Source organism: Diadema antillarum, unplaced genomic scaffold, assembly GCF_040938485.1.
Source record: "Diadema antillarum isolate AM-2024a unplaced genomic scaffold, OU_Dant_1.0 scf00000195, whole genome shotgun sequence".
NCBI classification, from domain to species: domain Eukaryota; kingdom Metazoa; phylum Echinodermata; class Echinoidea; order Diadematoida; family Diadematidae; genus Diadema; species Diadema antillarum.
In genome coordinates this window covers 1-15,643 of record NW_027271084.1, presented here as the reverse complement: position 1 = coordinate 15,643, position 15,643 = coordinate 1, and the positions used below count along the sequence as shown (strand labels likewise).

The 15,643-nt window shown below is 40.1% G+C and overlaps 1 protein-coding gene across 1 annotated transcript; it reads left to right on the top strand.

Annotated features, from left to right (window-relative positions):
• Window positions 1-6,820: 6,820 nt before the first annotated feature.
• On the top strand, window positions 6,821-7,135 carry LOC139723591 (uncharacterized; the record flags this gene model as incomplete). The annotated part of the gene is made up of 1 exon (XM_071634825.1): window positions 6,821-7,135. A coding segment is annotated over one exon (315 nt), but the record flags the coding sequence as incomplete, so codon positions are not given.
• Between the last annotated feature and the right edge of the window lie 8,508 nt (window positions 7,136-15,643).

Here is a 15,643-nt window from a genome sequence, read left to right as displayed (position 1 = left end):
TAGTCACAACACAATCTGGGAAAATCCCAGGAAACTCCTCCTGCAACTGCTCAGTTTCAGCAACCACCACTGGTTTATCTGAAACAACTGGAGACGCAACCACCTTGTCCCCAGCCAAGTCATTCCCCAACAAGAAGTCAATGCCTGCCATGGGCAACTCAGGAACAACTCCAACAGTAACATGACCAGAAACTAGGCCACACTTCAAATCCACTCTATACAGTGGCACTGACATATAACTGCCATCAACAGTCTGAATCAAGACTTTTGCATTCACTGCACTATCTGGTGGAAAAGTCATACCACCATCCACCATCAACGACTGAGAGGCCCCCGTATCCCGCAGGATGACCACTGGCTTACCTGCCTCACCAGAGGTACATGGGGTCACCTCACCATCAAACAAAAAGCTACGATAGCTCTCATCCACCTGCTTCAGCCTATCTTTGAATTTGGGAGACTGACTTTCAATGGCCTGTGTTTCACTGAACGGGACACTGTTTTCAGGTAGGACGCTTTTTGACATGACAAATCCCATGTCCTTCTTTGTTTTGTTTTGCAACTTCCAACACTGTGACTTTACATGCCCTGTCTTGTTACAGTGAAAACATTTGATGACATTTGCACTTGTACTGGACCCTTTGTCAGATTGAGGCTTTGGTGCCGATGAAGTGTCAGAACTCGTGCCTTTTTCAGGACCAGCATTCTTTGGACTGCTCGACTGATTTTTGTCTCTCTTATTTCCAGAGAAATTCCTGAAAGGTGGTCTGTTGTCATTTCTGTGGGTCAACTCATACTCATCAGCCATCAAGGCTGCTTTATGCAAACTTGTCACTTTGTGATCATCCAAATGTGACCTCACACTGAAAGCAACACTCTTTTTGAATTCTTCCAAGAGAACAACCTCACGTAGGTTATCAAAATCCTGATCCACTTTCAGGGACCTGTACCACCTATCAAACATCATTTCTTTTTCACGAGCAAACTCAACATGTGTCTGGCCTGGTCTGCGGTACGAATTTCTGAACTTGTGTCTATATGCCTCTGGCACCAACTCATAAGCATTCAACACTGCTTTCTTGACTGTAGCATAGTCACGTGATTGCTCTTCAGAGAGAGATGAGTACACATCGGCTGCTTTGCCGACAAACACACTTTGAAGGAGCAAGGGCCAAAATTCCTGTGGCCAGTTCAAACTGTTAGCCACCTTCTCAAATGACACAAAATATGCATCAACTCTGTTTTCTTCAAACTTTGGCACCAATCGAATGTTCTTGGCCAAATCAAATTCAAAGGGAGCCCTTTCACGATTTCCAACAGCGTGTGCATGAGTCAATTCCATCTCACGCAATTTCATTTGCTGCTCCATTTCGAATTTCTTCATTTCCATTTCTCTTTGTTTTTCCCTTTCCAGCATTTCCATTTCCCTAGCCTTTTGCTCTCTTTCCGATCTCATCTTCTCTTTCTCTATTTCCAATCTAGCTAGCTCAAGCCGTGTTTGATCTGAAATGTGAGCTTGATCGGAAGTGTCAATTTCTTCTTTGAGCTCCATGTGACCAGCTACTAAGTCAAGAATCTCTGCCTTTCTAGCACCTTGTGGAACATCAACATTTAAATGCTGTGCAACAGCGGTCAAATCACATTTGCGTAACCTTTGCAAATCTTTGAGGGACAAATCTGTCCTCTGAACAAATGCCTGAACATCCATTGTACTGATTGACATTGTCACAATGTATTACACACAATACATGTATACAATTGAACAATCAACTCAACTGGTATTTTGTCTGTACCAATATTCTGGATTCCGGAACGTTCCAAATTCTAACTTTTGGCTTTAAATTCACTTCTCGGACACAAGCCCCCAATTTTGTTACGACCAAAATCACTCCGAGAATGATCGCACAAAAGAAACAATCAACTGATGTTCAGGTGGTTTATTAACAGTAATATTGTGGGTACAGACTGGTAATCGGCGTCATATCAGTACAACAATGATCAATAGAAACAATTACAAATCGGTAATGGAATCACTTACATGCATCCAAACTATCACAAAGTTGCTACAGTTCCCTGATAGTGTCCAGATACGATGTTCGATGCACAAATGAATGATCCGCGATGCCCCGATGAATGATTCCTGCGACGTAAATCCAGAGGCACAGGTTACAATAGTCCGCGTTATAGATCCGGGGTAAAATCCACGAAATATGTCCACGGCGAAACGTGCAGAGTCCAAACGTTGTGACGACCACGTCCAGTTGATGCGTTGAATGATGATTCACTTAATAATGTATATTGTCCAGCTAGGAATCCAGCCCGTCACAGCTTTGCCGTAGCAATGTCCATTGACATAAGAATATGGAGTCCAATGAAGGCACATTAATTCTCTGCAGGCAAAATGTCTCCCAGGCCTCATCTCCACAAACATAACAGGTCAGCAGGTAACACAGGACTGACTATAACTAGTCGCTTCAGAGCCAGAAGTGACGTTACTCTCAGAGCAGAGGTGTTGGGTACTCTGCCTACTGCAGAATTCCTCTGGCTTATATACTATCCATTCACCCCCCTTCTAGCACATTCTATAACTCTCTCCAACCTACTAGCCAGTCCAAGTTACAGGAAACCTGGATGACTCACTGCCTAACTATGTACAAAACATCATTGCCAAGAATAACTACCAATCACATTGGGCTATAGGGACAGTGCCTCACTCAGCCAAATATGTAAGCACTTCCCAGAAAATTCTGGAAAGGGTGAAATCATTCTAGATTGAGTGAGCTATAATGTATTTCCTGATACATGCATGTACTGTATAGCTACATTGTATACCACCTAGAAAATTCTCCACTTATCTGGTCAGCCTGTATGTACTATATCTATACTACATAGAATGTTCTCCATTAATCTGGTCCACCTGTGTACATACACATTAAAACAGCCAGGCATACAGTACATCATACATATGTACATAACTACTAGTGTGTACATTTGTGACAGTAGTGAAACAGTATAAAGAAATATAGGCCCTATGTAAAGAGAATTCTGTGTGTTTTCCTTTTTAGGCATACCTAGTTCTTATAAAGAAAACTTGATTGTAAGCCCCTTCAGGAGCACAAGCCAAGGGAATAATATAACCTTTAACATAATCATGTGTCAGTAGCAGTTTGGGGAAAAAGGTTGGTTGTCGTACCAAGTGATTTTTTTTTTTGGAAATATATTCTCTTCATATTTTCTTCATACCAACTATAACTGGGAAATCAGAAATCATTGTGCCTTTCTTGTCCAGCAATGATAGCACTTAGAATATTGTCAAAACTTTGAAGGTTACAAACTTTTGAAATGAATGTGCACATATTCTCAAACTTCACTGATGTGTATTCTTCCCCAATTATTTTTGCATTCACTGAATCTATGTTTTGGGTATATGTTCCCCTGGGTAGCTCAAAATGAAAATGTTCACACATCTTGGGAATGATTGAAGTATGGCAGTGATATTTTCATCCACAAAATTATAAGCAGGCAAAGTTTACCTACATTGGCCTGGTTCCTGCTCCCCCCCTCCCCCCCCCCCCCCAAAAAAAAAAAAAAAAACCTGCATAAAAGTTTCCACTTGTGAAGTACGTACAGCTGAGGCTGTTTTACAGTGCCTAAGACCTCTCTAGTCCATGCTATTCCAGGATCACGACTTTCCTGTGATGTGCGCGAATACCAAGGCTTACTGTAGGATTTGACTGAGGGATGATATGTGCATCATTATTTAGTTTACGGTAGTTGCTACTGATGAACACTGTAAATTTCAACTGATTACAAAATGTACATTAAAACCATAAATGCTTGCTTCATTTTAATTTAGCGAATTTCCCGAGAGCCAAGATTTGAGAAATTAAAATGCTTGCAAAAAGTTAAGTCTGCACTACATGTACAGGCCTGTATTATGCATTGAATGCCAGTGATAATTCACAAAAATTTCATGCTGTGAAAAAAGGCCGCCGGCTCCAATTTGCTAAAATGTCGTTCTGCGAACATTTCTTGCTTTATAGTAAGTACCGTGCTGTCTTCACTTTCCAGTGGAAGTCCTGGTTACAGAAGAGTATCAGTACAGACCATAGAGATGTATACTAATATATACTAGAGCGCGGACTGCGTATGGCGCGTACGCAGTGCTCGTGTGCCGAGATGAAGAGGCCACGCGCCATCTTTGTCCGGGCAAAAATAAACATTGCGTCCGGGCAGCGCAGTAGTGGTGGACACGTGAATACGTACACACAAGCGTTCATACACGTACCGGTATTGGCTTTCAGCAAGATGAGGGGGTCGGAGATGAGAGAAGGAAACAACTCAAAAATTTAAGTTGCTAGCAATCTCTTATTATGAGTGGTAAAGAAAATGAAAATGAAACAAAATTTTACTTTATTCTCCACGAGGTAATACTTTCAAGCCGACCAACACGACCATGGCCCATGCAGTACAAAGGGTTTTCTTGGTCTCTAGACAGCCGGGTGCCCCTTGTGATACAGTATACTGTGTCAATTTTTTTTTTTTTTTTTTTGGCAATTATATTTTTTCTGTATGAGGGGACTGCATTCTATAGTCCTATCTGTGTATACGAGTGTTTCATTGAATTTCTTTTTTTTTTCTTTTTGTGGAAATGAAATAAATCATTTTTATAAGTACGTGTAGGCATATTGATTCCATGACATATCAAGTTCAAGCTCGAAATGCTAATGTTGAAGCTTACATAAACCCTAACCCAAATCATAACACCTAACCCTCATCCTAATCCTCACCCTGCCTTGAACCAAAAGACCAATCAGACCCATGATGCTAATTCTATTTTCAGAAAGATATCAATGCCGGAGCATAATACACTGTATGTCCTGTCACCAGGCATATATTACGTATTCTAAGCTTTTCCCACACTATCACCATAGTAAAATTAACTACTGGTATATAATATAGCAAAGGGTGGAGGAACGATTTTTTTTTTTTTTTTTTTTTTTTGGGGGGGGGGGGGGGGGGGGGGGGGCTCAAGGGTCAAATAGGGCACTTAGAAAAGAGCACTTTTTAAACTTAAAAAGGGGAGTTTTTTTTTTTTTTTGGAAATGGGGCAAATGACCCCCCCCCCCCCCCCCCCCGTTCCGCCGACCTTATAGTTATGTACTGTAGCTATCTATAGTAGCAATAGATCGAGAATGGCTGAGGGAGGGCGGAGTGCCCCCTGACGAATTTTGCAAGACCTTTTCTATTCTTTTTCTTTTTTTTCTTTTTGGTCTTGAATCAATCTAACACACACTACAAATGTAATTTTAGTTACTTGTGAAAGGAAACTCCTCTCCCCTTCCTGTTTCTACATCCAAAAGCAGCGCATGAACCAGGCATTTTGCAACATAGATCCATGCTACTTTAAGTAGAATTTGCGAATTTAAGAACATTTTCGATTTCCAAACTCCGATGGAGACCTTGGCATAGATGCTAGCCTACTGCCGTTGCATCCCGTCGTCGATCTCCCTGAATGCTCCGCTAGCGCTATACGTTATCGGTACGGTCGCTAGTCGAAATTTGCCCGGACCAAAATGGCGAACGCCTCCTTCTATCGGTCACAGGGATTTTACGGAGTCCGCCCTCTAGTGTTCTTAGTATATATCTCTATGGTACAGACACAGTGCAAGTTGTCCTGTGTTGAACATTATAGCTAACTTGCTAGGTAGATTATAATAACGGTTGTTTGGAGGGTTCTTGACAAGGTAATTACAATTAACTTTAATGACCTACTCCCAAGGGCGCCACAGGGAGGTTGCATAATTTCAAATTATAATGAAGCTTATCAGCCTTCTTATGCAAGTTTTTTTTTTTTTTTTTTTTCATGTTCGCTCTTTGTAGCATGACACTGTGAAGAGGGAGATGATTACCCGAAGGCAGAATGAAACTTGCATTCATGTTAATGTGATTGTAAACTGCAATGCTTTTTCTTTAATACACGTACTGTACATATGTCACATATCCAGTCATTGTATAAAACGAGAAGTGTTATTTCAATCACTTGCTTCTACAATGAGGGTTTTAATACAAACTTTCACCTGTGTATATCTTGGGTGTTTTAGCAATGCAAATTATCATTGAGGTACAGCTGTATGCCACACTTGGAAGTACATAATGTATTCCAAGCAAGACATGGAGTGCTAGTGATGTAACATTGCATACGTGTGATGTGAATGCATCTATAGTATGTGTCTGTGTGTGATATATTTGTTTGTATCCCATATTTAATATTACATTGGTTATTACATTTTTATTGAGTATTAACATATAATGAATCACAGACTTTTAAAAATGATTTTATAGAGAGTCAAGCATAATTGTAACTCTCTCAAAATATTCAGATCTTGCAATCAACCTTCATTGATACACTGTAGTAACCAAAGACTTTTGCCTGCCTTTTGTCTCTTCTATTAAATTGCTACATAATATGCGAATGTTTTTCACCTTATGGAATCGGAAGGAAAATCTGTGTTGAAATGCTGGTATTTAATATGGAATTGTTTTCTTTCTAAATTTCTTTTTCAGGTTGCGACAGTTTTCTTGTTAGCTGAGCAGAGCCGTCAGTTTGTTTGATCCGGAGTGCAACCACACCCAACTGCCATAATGTAGCTCGAACACTGCTCTCGGTACTTTTTGGTGAGCAGCAGTTGCTCGGGTATTGATAAGCCAGACATTCTTGCTCTCCCGTTGTGGATGAATATTTCTTGAGACCTTGATTATACAACCTTAAGACGATGGATGCCGTGACACACCTACTAATATGATGGATTTAAAAGAGGAGGAGGTGGCTGAGGAGGGGGTGGTGTTGCCCCCAGACCCCAGCCCAGCCCCTCCCAAACCTCTGACCCCGTTCCAGCTGTTTTTCTACCACAATGGACTGGAGTCCTACCTGCGCCACTTCCCCCAGGATTTCACCCTCGGCCACTTCCGGGCCCTGACGGAGGATGATCTGGCGGACGACTACGGCGTGGCAGAGCTGCCGGACCGCATCCGGCTGATGCGGGCGGTGAACAAAGCGAGGGAGGAGTATGATGATCGCGAGAGGGAACTGGACCGGAGGTCTCACCATGGAGGGGGAGAGTCCGAGGGAGAGGTGAGTGTCTTGTTGAAATCCTTGCTTCATTGAAGATCATCGACCAAGACATACATTTTGTAGATTATAAAGGAGAATGAGAGGGAGAGAAGAGATTGAGAGTGGGCCTGGATATCATTCACAAGAAAATTTGTAATTTCCTTTTTACAAGGTAATGTTGCACAGAGGTGATTTCTGCTTTCTTTATGACTAGAAAAATAACATGTTAACAAAGATTCTGCGACAGTAGTTATCAAATATTCTTCTTAGCCACTATTAAAATGAGTTTGACAGCAAAGATACCTGATTCAAAAATCTTGTTCCTGTTTTAAATGTCAAGCATCTGAGAGCAAAAACACAACATGAAGTAATGTTGCAGATCAACCACAGTCACAGGTATCAAACAGTCAGGTGTGAGCACTGTAATGTTAGTGTTCACCACACCACACATTTCCCATAGCAATGAAATTCACTCTCAGGAATGCAAGATGGAAGGACACACATCTACTTGTAACAGCATTGGAACATTTTAGCATGGGTGAATTGGAAAAGAAATTGTCAACATCCAGAGTGATCATTTTCACTAATTGCTGTGACTGATGAAAGTACTGGTATTGCAATTTCAGAAGGGCGTGATCAATCTATCAAAAACAGCAACAAAAACGATCATTTCAAGTTTGTTTTGCCACAGATTTCTTTTTCTTTTTCAGTGACAGTGATAGTATTAACGATTCAGCATAAATGAAAATATCTAAATTATTCAGCATATCTCTGAGTGTGAGATTTATTTGACATCCTACTGTATATGCTTGGTTGTGTCTGTTCAGTTTGCATGTGGTTGCAAGTATATATTGTGTGGAAGAGGCTGTGAAGACCTGCAAGTACATACACACTATGTACAGGTGGTATGTGCATGCACATTTCATATTGTGTGCAAAAGATAAGAGCAATATACATGTAGGTTATAGGGCGTCCACCTCCTGTCTACACTGTACAGATATCTTGATAGTGTTACCTCATTAAAGAAGAGCTTCAAAGTCATGTAACTTACAGTTTCCTTCAAGCAGTACTGTAGTCTTCCATGCCTTATTACATGACTTTTGTCTACAGACATGATTTTGTATCAGCATTGCTTCCAACTGTAGGACGTAAGCCCTTGTAGGTACCTGTATGCTGCCTGTTTGCATAATTCACGTCCATACTTTTGTTAAGACCATTGATTATGCGTATATGCCAATATTTGATGCACAATAAAATCAGACTTGGTACAAGATGGGGGGGGGGGGGGGGGGGGGGGAAGAGGGCCTCACGCCTTCAAGGCAGACTACTCCTCTCTTTCAAAACCCCAAGGATGGTTAATGCCTTGATGAGCATGGGTGTACAAAGGTGCCTATTAATGATGCAGGAAAATATTGTGCGTGTACGTGCATCCTCGACACAGCAGTCCAATTAGACCCATTTCCCATGCGTGGTAGCAATTAAGGAAGATGTTAATGCTCTTGTTTACTCTCAATTTGACTACCGTGTTGCTGAAGTCACGACACAGTAATAAAGAATTTTTCAAATTTTGTGTGGTTTCTGTTATTTTGTTTGGCCAGTAGTATACATGTGTTATGAAATATCTCTCTTGTTGTAGCAGGGCCCTGTGGCATAGGAAGATGTAATCAAACATAAGTCAGAAAATCGAATATGAGTCAGTTGTCAGCCAATCAGAAGTGAGTATTCAGAGACTTAATACATTCATGTACATGTACATTTGATTTTCTGATATATATGTTTGATCTTAACTTTTATGCAACAGGCCCCAGGACCGGCTTGTGCATATTAATAGTTGTAGACAGTGCTCAAAATTCCAGAAAGAAATTGCACGTTGTACACATTTTACTGCTGTGTTCGTACAAAGGGAGTATTAAAGGGAGCGACCTCAGACAATGGCATGATACATTGGTATTTGCACAATGTGTCATGATATGCCAAGTGATTGATTTTAACACTGGGTGTGATCTTACCTGTCACCTGTCTGATTATGTTCAAGGTGACTGCATGAATATGTTGGTCAAAATTTAATACGCTGGTAGGCTGTGACAGGAACAAGGCTTATTGTGGATACAGTATCAGAGCATGGCTGACATAATGACCTTGACATCAGCGAATTCGTATTGTACCAGTGTTGTGGAGTGTCGGGTTGTAATGTTTTGCTTCGATTATTGTAGAACATTGCATTTTTTTTTATTTTCAATTAAAAGCAAAGCGTCAGTCCACATAGACTCAAAGATACAAATTTTGCAATAATAATAGATTTGAAAATTGTCATGTACAAGTAGGTACAGATTTGTATGTTTTGTCATGTTTACATCGCTGAAATAATATCGAAATACAAAGAATTTGACCTGGTAGTTGCATGCACAGTGCATTTGCACTGATCATCAGTCACTAGTTTGTACTCAGTTGCAAGACATACATGTACATCCCACATTTACCCACTACAATTGTATCTTTTCTACTGTATTTAAATTCAGTGCATATCGTATAAAATATTTTTTAACCATGGTTGTGCTTGAGTACAAGCATTAAGAATGAAAAACATACAAAATAGTTTGATCAAATTAATGGTGCAATGTTGTGTTTGTAGCTCCATGATTTCTCTCTTAATGCACAAAAAGGTATGTAAGACCCTACATGTACAATGTAGACTATTTTGTAGCCATTGGACTCATGTAATGCCTTCTCCCTCTACTTGTATGATAGCCAGTGTGCATAGCCAGGGCTGCATTGTCTGCAAACTAGAGCACACTTTGCAATATCCTGCATCTGGTTCATTGAAGGTATTGATCAAGATGATACAACAGGATTAGTGGAGAGTGTGTACTTTTCTCTCTTTCAAATCAATTCACAGAGCCATTCATACATGTACTGTACATTGTACCACCTTCAGTCTCCTGAGTCCCAGAGAAACTGATAGCCTATTGTTAGTTTTTGTAGCTTGTATACTGTAAGTAGGTTCATTTAGAGACACCAATTTTGTATTATATTTTGGATATAATTTATATGCCATTATTAAAGGAGAGAAAAAACGACAACTTTGCTTTAATAAAAACCCAGTAGATGTCATGTAAGAAAAGCCAACAGTATAACATGAATGTGAATACATTGTACATGGGACTACACTTTTTGAATGGGGAATTTTATGCTTTAAGAGATGAAATTTCAGTTTGCTGAATTGGTAATATTTTGAATTGTAGAAGCAATTTTTATTCAAAGAGCAATGTACAGCTTGCACATACATATTGTACAGTACCTGTTAAATATCATAATATGTGTAGTATTAGGGCCTATATGTCGAAGGAAAACTGTAGAATTTGGTACACTGTAACATGCTTTTTCCATGCTCCATGCTGTAGCTCTTGTTTTCCTTTTCTTACATAGTGTAGGTGCCTATGTGTATAGGAAAATGCAAAATATTGTGAATAGAACATCAAACGGATGACCTACGTATAGTACTGTGGGCTATGGTACAGGTACACTTTGTAGGCCCTATGTCATTGCAATTCCACAGCAATCGCAGCACTTATGAGAAAAGATTTTTACTCACAATACATAGAGGCATACCTGCATGCAGCAAGGGTGGATATCAAAGTGCACATGTGAGGTAATAAAGCTGTGGCAGTTTAAAGATTGTTACATTTGTCCTGTCTACATAAATGTACAACTACGTAGTTAGAAGAATGATCAGAAAAGCGGGGCAAGATTTGCTATATAATATTTTTCTTTGACCCTCTACTACTGAGAGGATGTCATGTAATGTTGTGTAGGTAAGGTTTACAAGAATTTTTATTTTTATTTTTTTAAATAATCAGGGCATTACTGCTAGAGTATCCCCCCCCCCCCCCCCCCCCGAAAAAAGGTGATTTTATAATCCATGTCTGTGTTAGTTTGCTTTGCATTATGACCTTCAAGTTTTTATAACTCTTATCCCTTTGTGTTTATTTACAGGGTTAAATATATTGGGGGAATTTCTTTATATATTATTTGTTATTCTTTATCATTATTATTTCTTCTTTTTTTTACACATAAATCATTTGGTGTAGTTTCCCTTTACATGTCTTTATTACAAAAATATCTGGGTGTACTTACAGGTTATACAAATTTGTATGAGCTTTACCCTGAAATAAGATGATTTGATGATGTATAGCTGGTCTGTCTGTAGATGATGAAGGTAGCCTGGTAAACAGCATGACAAAGCTTACAATGTATGAAAACCCTTCAGAAATATGCTCCCAGGTATATCTATTGATATATGCTGTGAACTGCCTTTTATTCATCAACTGGATCACTTTTGGAATCATTGGAATATTCAAGGCTGCACAGTGAACTTTTTATAAAAAGTATGAATGTTTGAGTCACACACTTCACAAGAATGCTGGTAATTCTATTCACTGTAGTGTGGATCGATTTGCTTACTCACCATCAAGGCCATACCACCATACTTGACATTGACAAGTGCCACTATCATTTCACAAATTATGTGACTATCTGATGCCCCTTCTTGTAATATGAATTTTTAATGAAGTACTTGGTAGTGTCATGTAGAAGTTAGCCAAGCATAAGCTGTATGTACATACTGTAAGAATTAAGTTTTTGTTTTTGTTTTTGTTTTGTATACAGAAAGTACTGATGATCATACATTGTAGTTTTTTTAAAAAGAAATGCCATAGCAGTGGAGAACCAAAGAACCATATGGCTTAAATTGTATTCATCCCTTAATTTTTTATTTCATTTTAAATAAATACTTTAATGACATGGTATACTGTGAAGTCATGTCAAAATCAATAAGTAGCCTACATTTGTAGGTAAACTTTCATAATACTGTACCTAGTATTCTAAATTTTAATGCCTCCAAGCTGCATTGCAGTGTCTACAAGAAGCAGGCAGGAAGAATTGGGGATAAGAATTGTCACAGTGGGCTTGTACAAGTTTCAAACTTACATTTGTATTGAAATTTAGATGGATGCATGTCTGAAATGCAAAACGTTCATCTGTTTAACTGTATTTAAGATTTCGAATGTGATGCAATAGAGTTTTGGCATTCAACTCTTTGTGGATGTAACGTCAATGTGTATAATGCTTAAAGATGGTGAAATGGATAGATTGAATGCATGGTGTGTCTATGATATGAGAAAGAGTGCTAAAACATACAGTCACAGCATATATATAATTTCAATATGTAGTAATACATGTAGACAATGCAACCATTCAATACCACTACAGTACATACACAATACATTTGTACTGTACTCCATTGCCTGTAAAAAGTGTCCTTTAAATTTACACTGCAACTAAGCTACATTTTTTGTATGGCAGTGCTGAAGGTGATTCAGTTTAAAATGGAAAGCATACTACTGCAGGTGAAGGACTACAATTGGGTGTGTAGTCTACACAAGAGCACTCACACACATGTATACATTGTGGTGCAAGGCAAGATTTGCTCATCCTCATGAACAAATATCTTTATGGGATGCTCGTGTTACTAGTTGAGCCGAAATGAAGAGTGGACAGTGGGTGTATGTGACTCTCGCATCTTACATCACCACTTTTCTCCGCCCTATTCGAGTGCTGCTGCGTTATGAAAACAAGTAGCTGCCGAGGTTTTTCCGTGTGGAGAACAAAAGATAGTAATTTGAGACCATTGCTTTCTTGCGAAATGTACTCGAGGAAAAATGATGGCATTTTATCAATGGGCTGATGACTAAGTTTCTCAGATTAGAAACAAGCCATTACTGTAATTTAGAAGACAATGCTCTATCCCTACAAGGGTTATCATGACCAGGGTTCGAAATTGGCGATGGTCCGCTGGCCATTGGCCACCCGAAATCACGTCGGACTAGCTAAAAATCGTAAAATTCTGAAGTTACTAGTCCGTCTGGCTAGCCAAAATATTGCTTCAGTGTCAAAATTGATTCTGTCCGCCTGGCTAGTTAAAAAAAAAGTTAAAGCCCAAACAAAATTCTGGTACGCCTGCAAAAGTTGTCAAATTTTGCTCCAAAATGTGAACGTATGCCTAGGAAATGTGCGGAATAACGCTGTAATAACAAGATATTCGATGGGTAACGACAAAAATGGGAAATATTAACCAAAAACGTTCAGTCTCAGAACTTACCCGAACGGGGTCAGGCTAGACTCGGACTCGGGGATAACTCGGCCTCGCTTTGCTTGACGGCGGGATGAGTTGTATTGGTTGTCCCTCTGGAATGTACAGTGTTGTACTATGCATGGGAGCGGCCTGTATAAACTACATTGTAGCGTTCTGGCTACTCGCAGTAATGGTCCGAGTTGTTACAATGCGCGCATCAAAAACCTCTTTGGTGCGCATGCAAAATTAGTGTGCGCCTCTCAAGCACCTCTAAAAACAATCAAAGACGCTTGATAAACAACAACAAAAACTTCAAAGACCGCGCGTCTCAGCAACTGAGGTGATGTGCGTATACTAGTAGGCTTGAGGACCGCGCGCTGTCCATTTGTTTTGTACAGGATTAGCACGCACTTTCCCGTCTGCTCAGTAAGGCCCGTAGTATTATAGAGTACTGATGAACATGGTGATCACGAACTGAAAAATTGTAACTGTAAATTATCTGAAATAGGGTCGAGTTTTCCCTGAGACCAAGTTAGTCTGGAGCCTTCTGGAATAAAAGTCGGTCTACCTACTTTTATTATTTTTCTCAAAATACTCCAAAACGACTCATCATTCCGGCAAACCGCGTCAGCCAGGTAAGTTTCTTTGTAGACTCTTTCGATATATTGCAAGCAAATATGAAATGGTGCCAGACGGGTTCTCAAGCCCTTACCAGAACTTTGTTTTCACTTTAAGTGCGACCCCTGATGACTGTTATATTTGTTTGTAATGATATCTACATCTGTACCATATTTTACATTCATCAAGTAAGACATTGAACACCTTTATCACAGGCCTCGAATTACCCGGGAGGCAAAAGGCAATTTGCCGCAATGCCCTATCTACTTGCCTCAATGCCTCTCTCAAAATTACCATGCTTACTGCAACTTTTCCTTGCTGCCCTTAAAAAATTTTGAGAGAGAGTGCCCCTAAAACCAAAAATTGCCTGTCCCTAAAACTGGCGAAATTCGAGGCCTGTTATCAGTTCCTTGATTGATCACCTCCCCCTCCAAAGAGCAAGCTTAATAGACCAGGAGCTGGCTGCTGGTCAATTTACCCCGTCAAGCCCAAAAGGTTTGACCCCTCAAAGTTACTGGGGCCACCCCCCTCATTACAAAACTGGGCGTCAGCCTGATACCTGAGGGCGGGGTCGTCCCCCAGGGACCCCCCCAAAATGGCCCCCGGCGGGTGTAATTTACCCCATGGAGCCCATGGACCAAACCTGGTCTAAAAGAATGGCCTAGGGGTGTACATAATAAAAATATAAAAACTGACAAAATATCTGGTCGGGAAAGGGGTTGCCAGACCGTCCCCCCCTGGGCCCCCCCTGGCGGGTGTAATTTACCCCACGCAGCCCATGCACCAAACTTGGTCCAATGAAAGTACTATGGGTGTACATAATGAAAATATAAAAACTGACACGATATCTGGTTGGGAAAGGGGTTGCCAGATCCCCTCACCCCCCCCCCCCCCCCCCCCCCCCCCCCCCCCCCACCACCGCCCATTAAGCCCCTTCGTGGGTTTAATTTAGCCAACAGCACCCATGGATCAAATTTGGCTGGGGGAAAGTAGGCCCCACTATGGGTGTGCAAAAAATAAAGATAAAAGCTGACAAAATATCTCACTTACAAAGAGTAATCAAACATATCCCCTACCTTTGCTACCCCCCCCCCCCCATTCTTTAGTGTGAAGGGCCTATACGGTTTGGAGAGGTATGAATGAGCGTGTCATAGAAAGTAATAAATGGAACTTCTTGAATTAAGATGAAGTTATGACAACAGAAGCATTGTGTGTATACATATATCCACATGCCCCATCCCACTCCCTCCCCCAAAAGAATGGAGTTATCGATATCTACACTAGAAACATACTCAGACAGTGCAGACCTTTGCCAAGCAGCTCATTTCCACCCATCCACACATGCTAAAAACTGCCAAATTTCCCATATAAAAGCCTTTTGCTTTTAAATGCCATCAACTTCCAGCTGTGTGGTAGTGCATTATACCTTGAGCACATGCCTTTACCTTTAGTGCGCATGTATGCAAACCTCAAATTCATGCAGCTTGAACTCCCAATTCCATTGATCTCATCTGCCATAAGGTAAAAATCATCAAAATTTCATAAAGATTCCCGGATCACTACCAAAATTTATATTTATCATCTGTTTTTAAAATGTAATTGTGTTATTATCATCTTTTCATACAAGTTTCATCCAAATGTGTTCTCAACCTTTCAAGTTGTTTTGCATACAAACAATAATGCAGACAATACTATATATAAGTAACATAAAACCTCAAGTGGCAGAAATAATTACAACTGTATCCAACATCCTACAGTTCAACTGTGTTACCATGCATGTG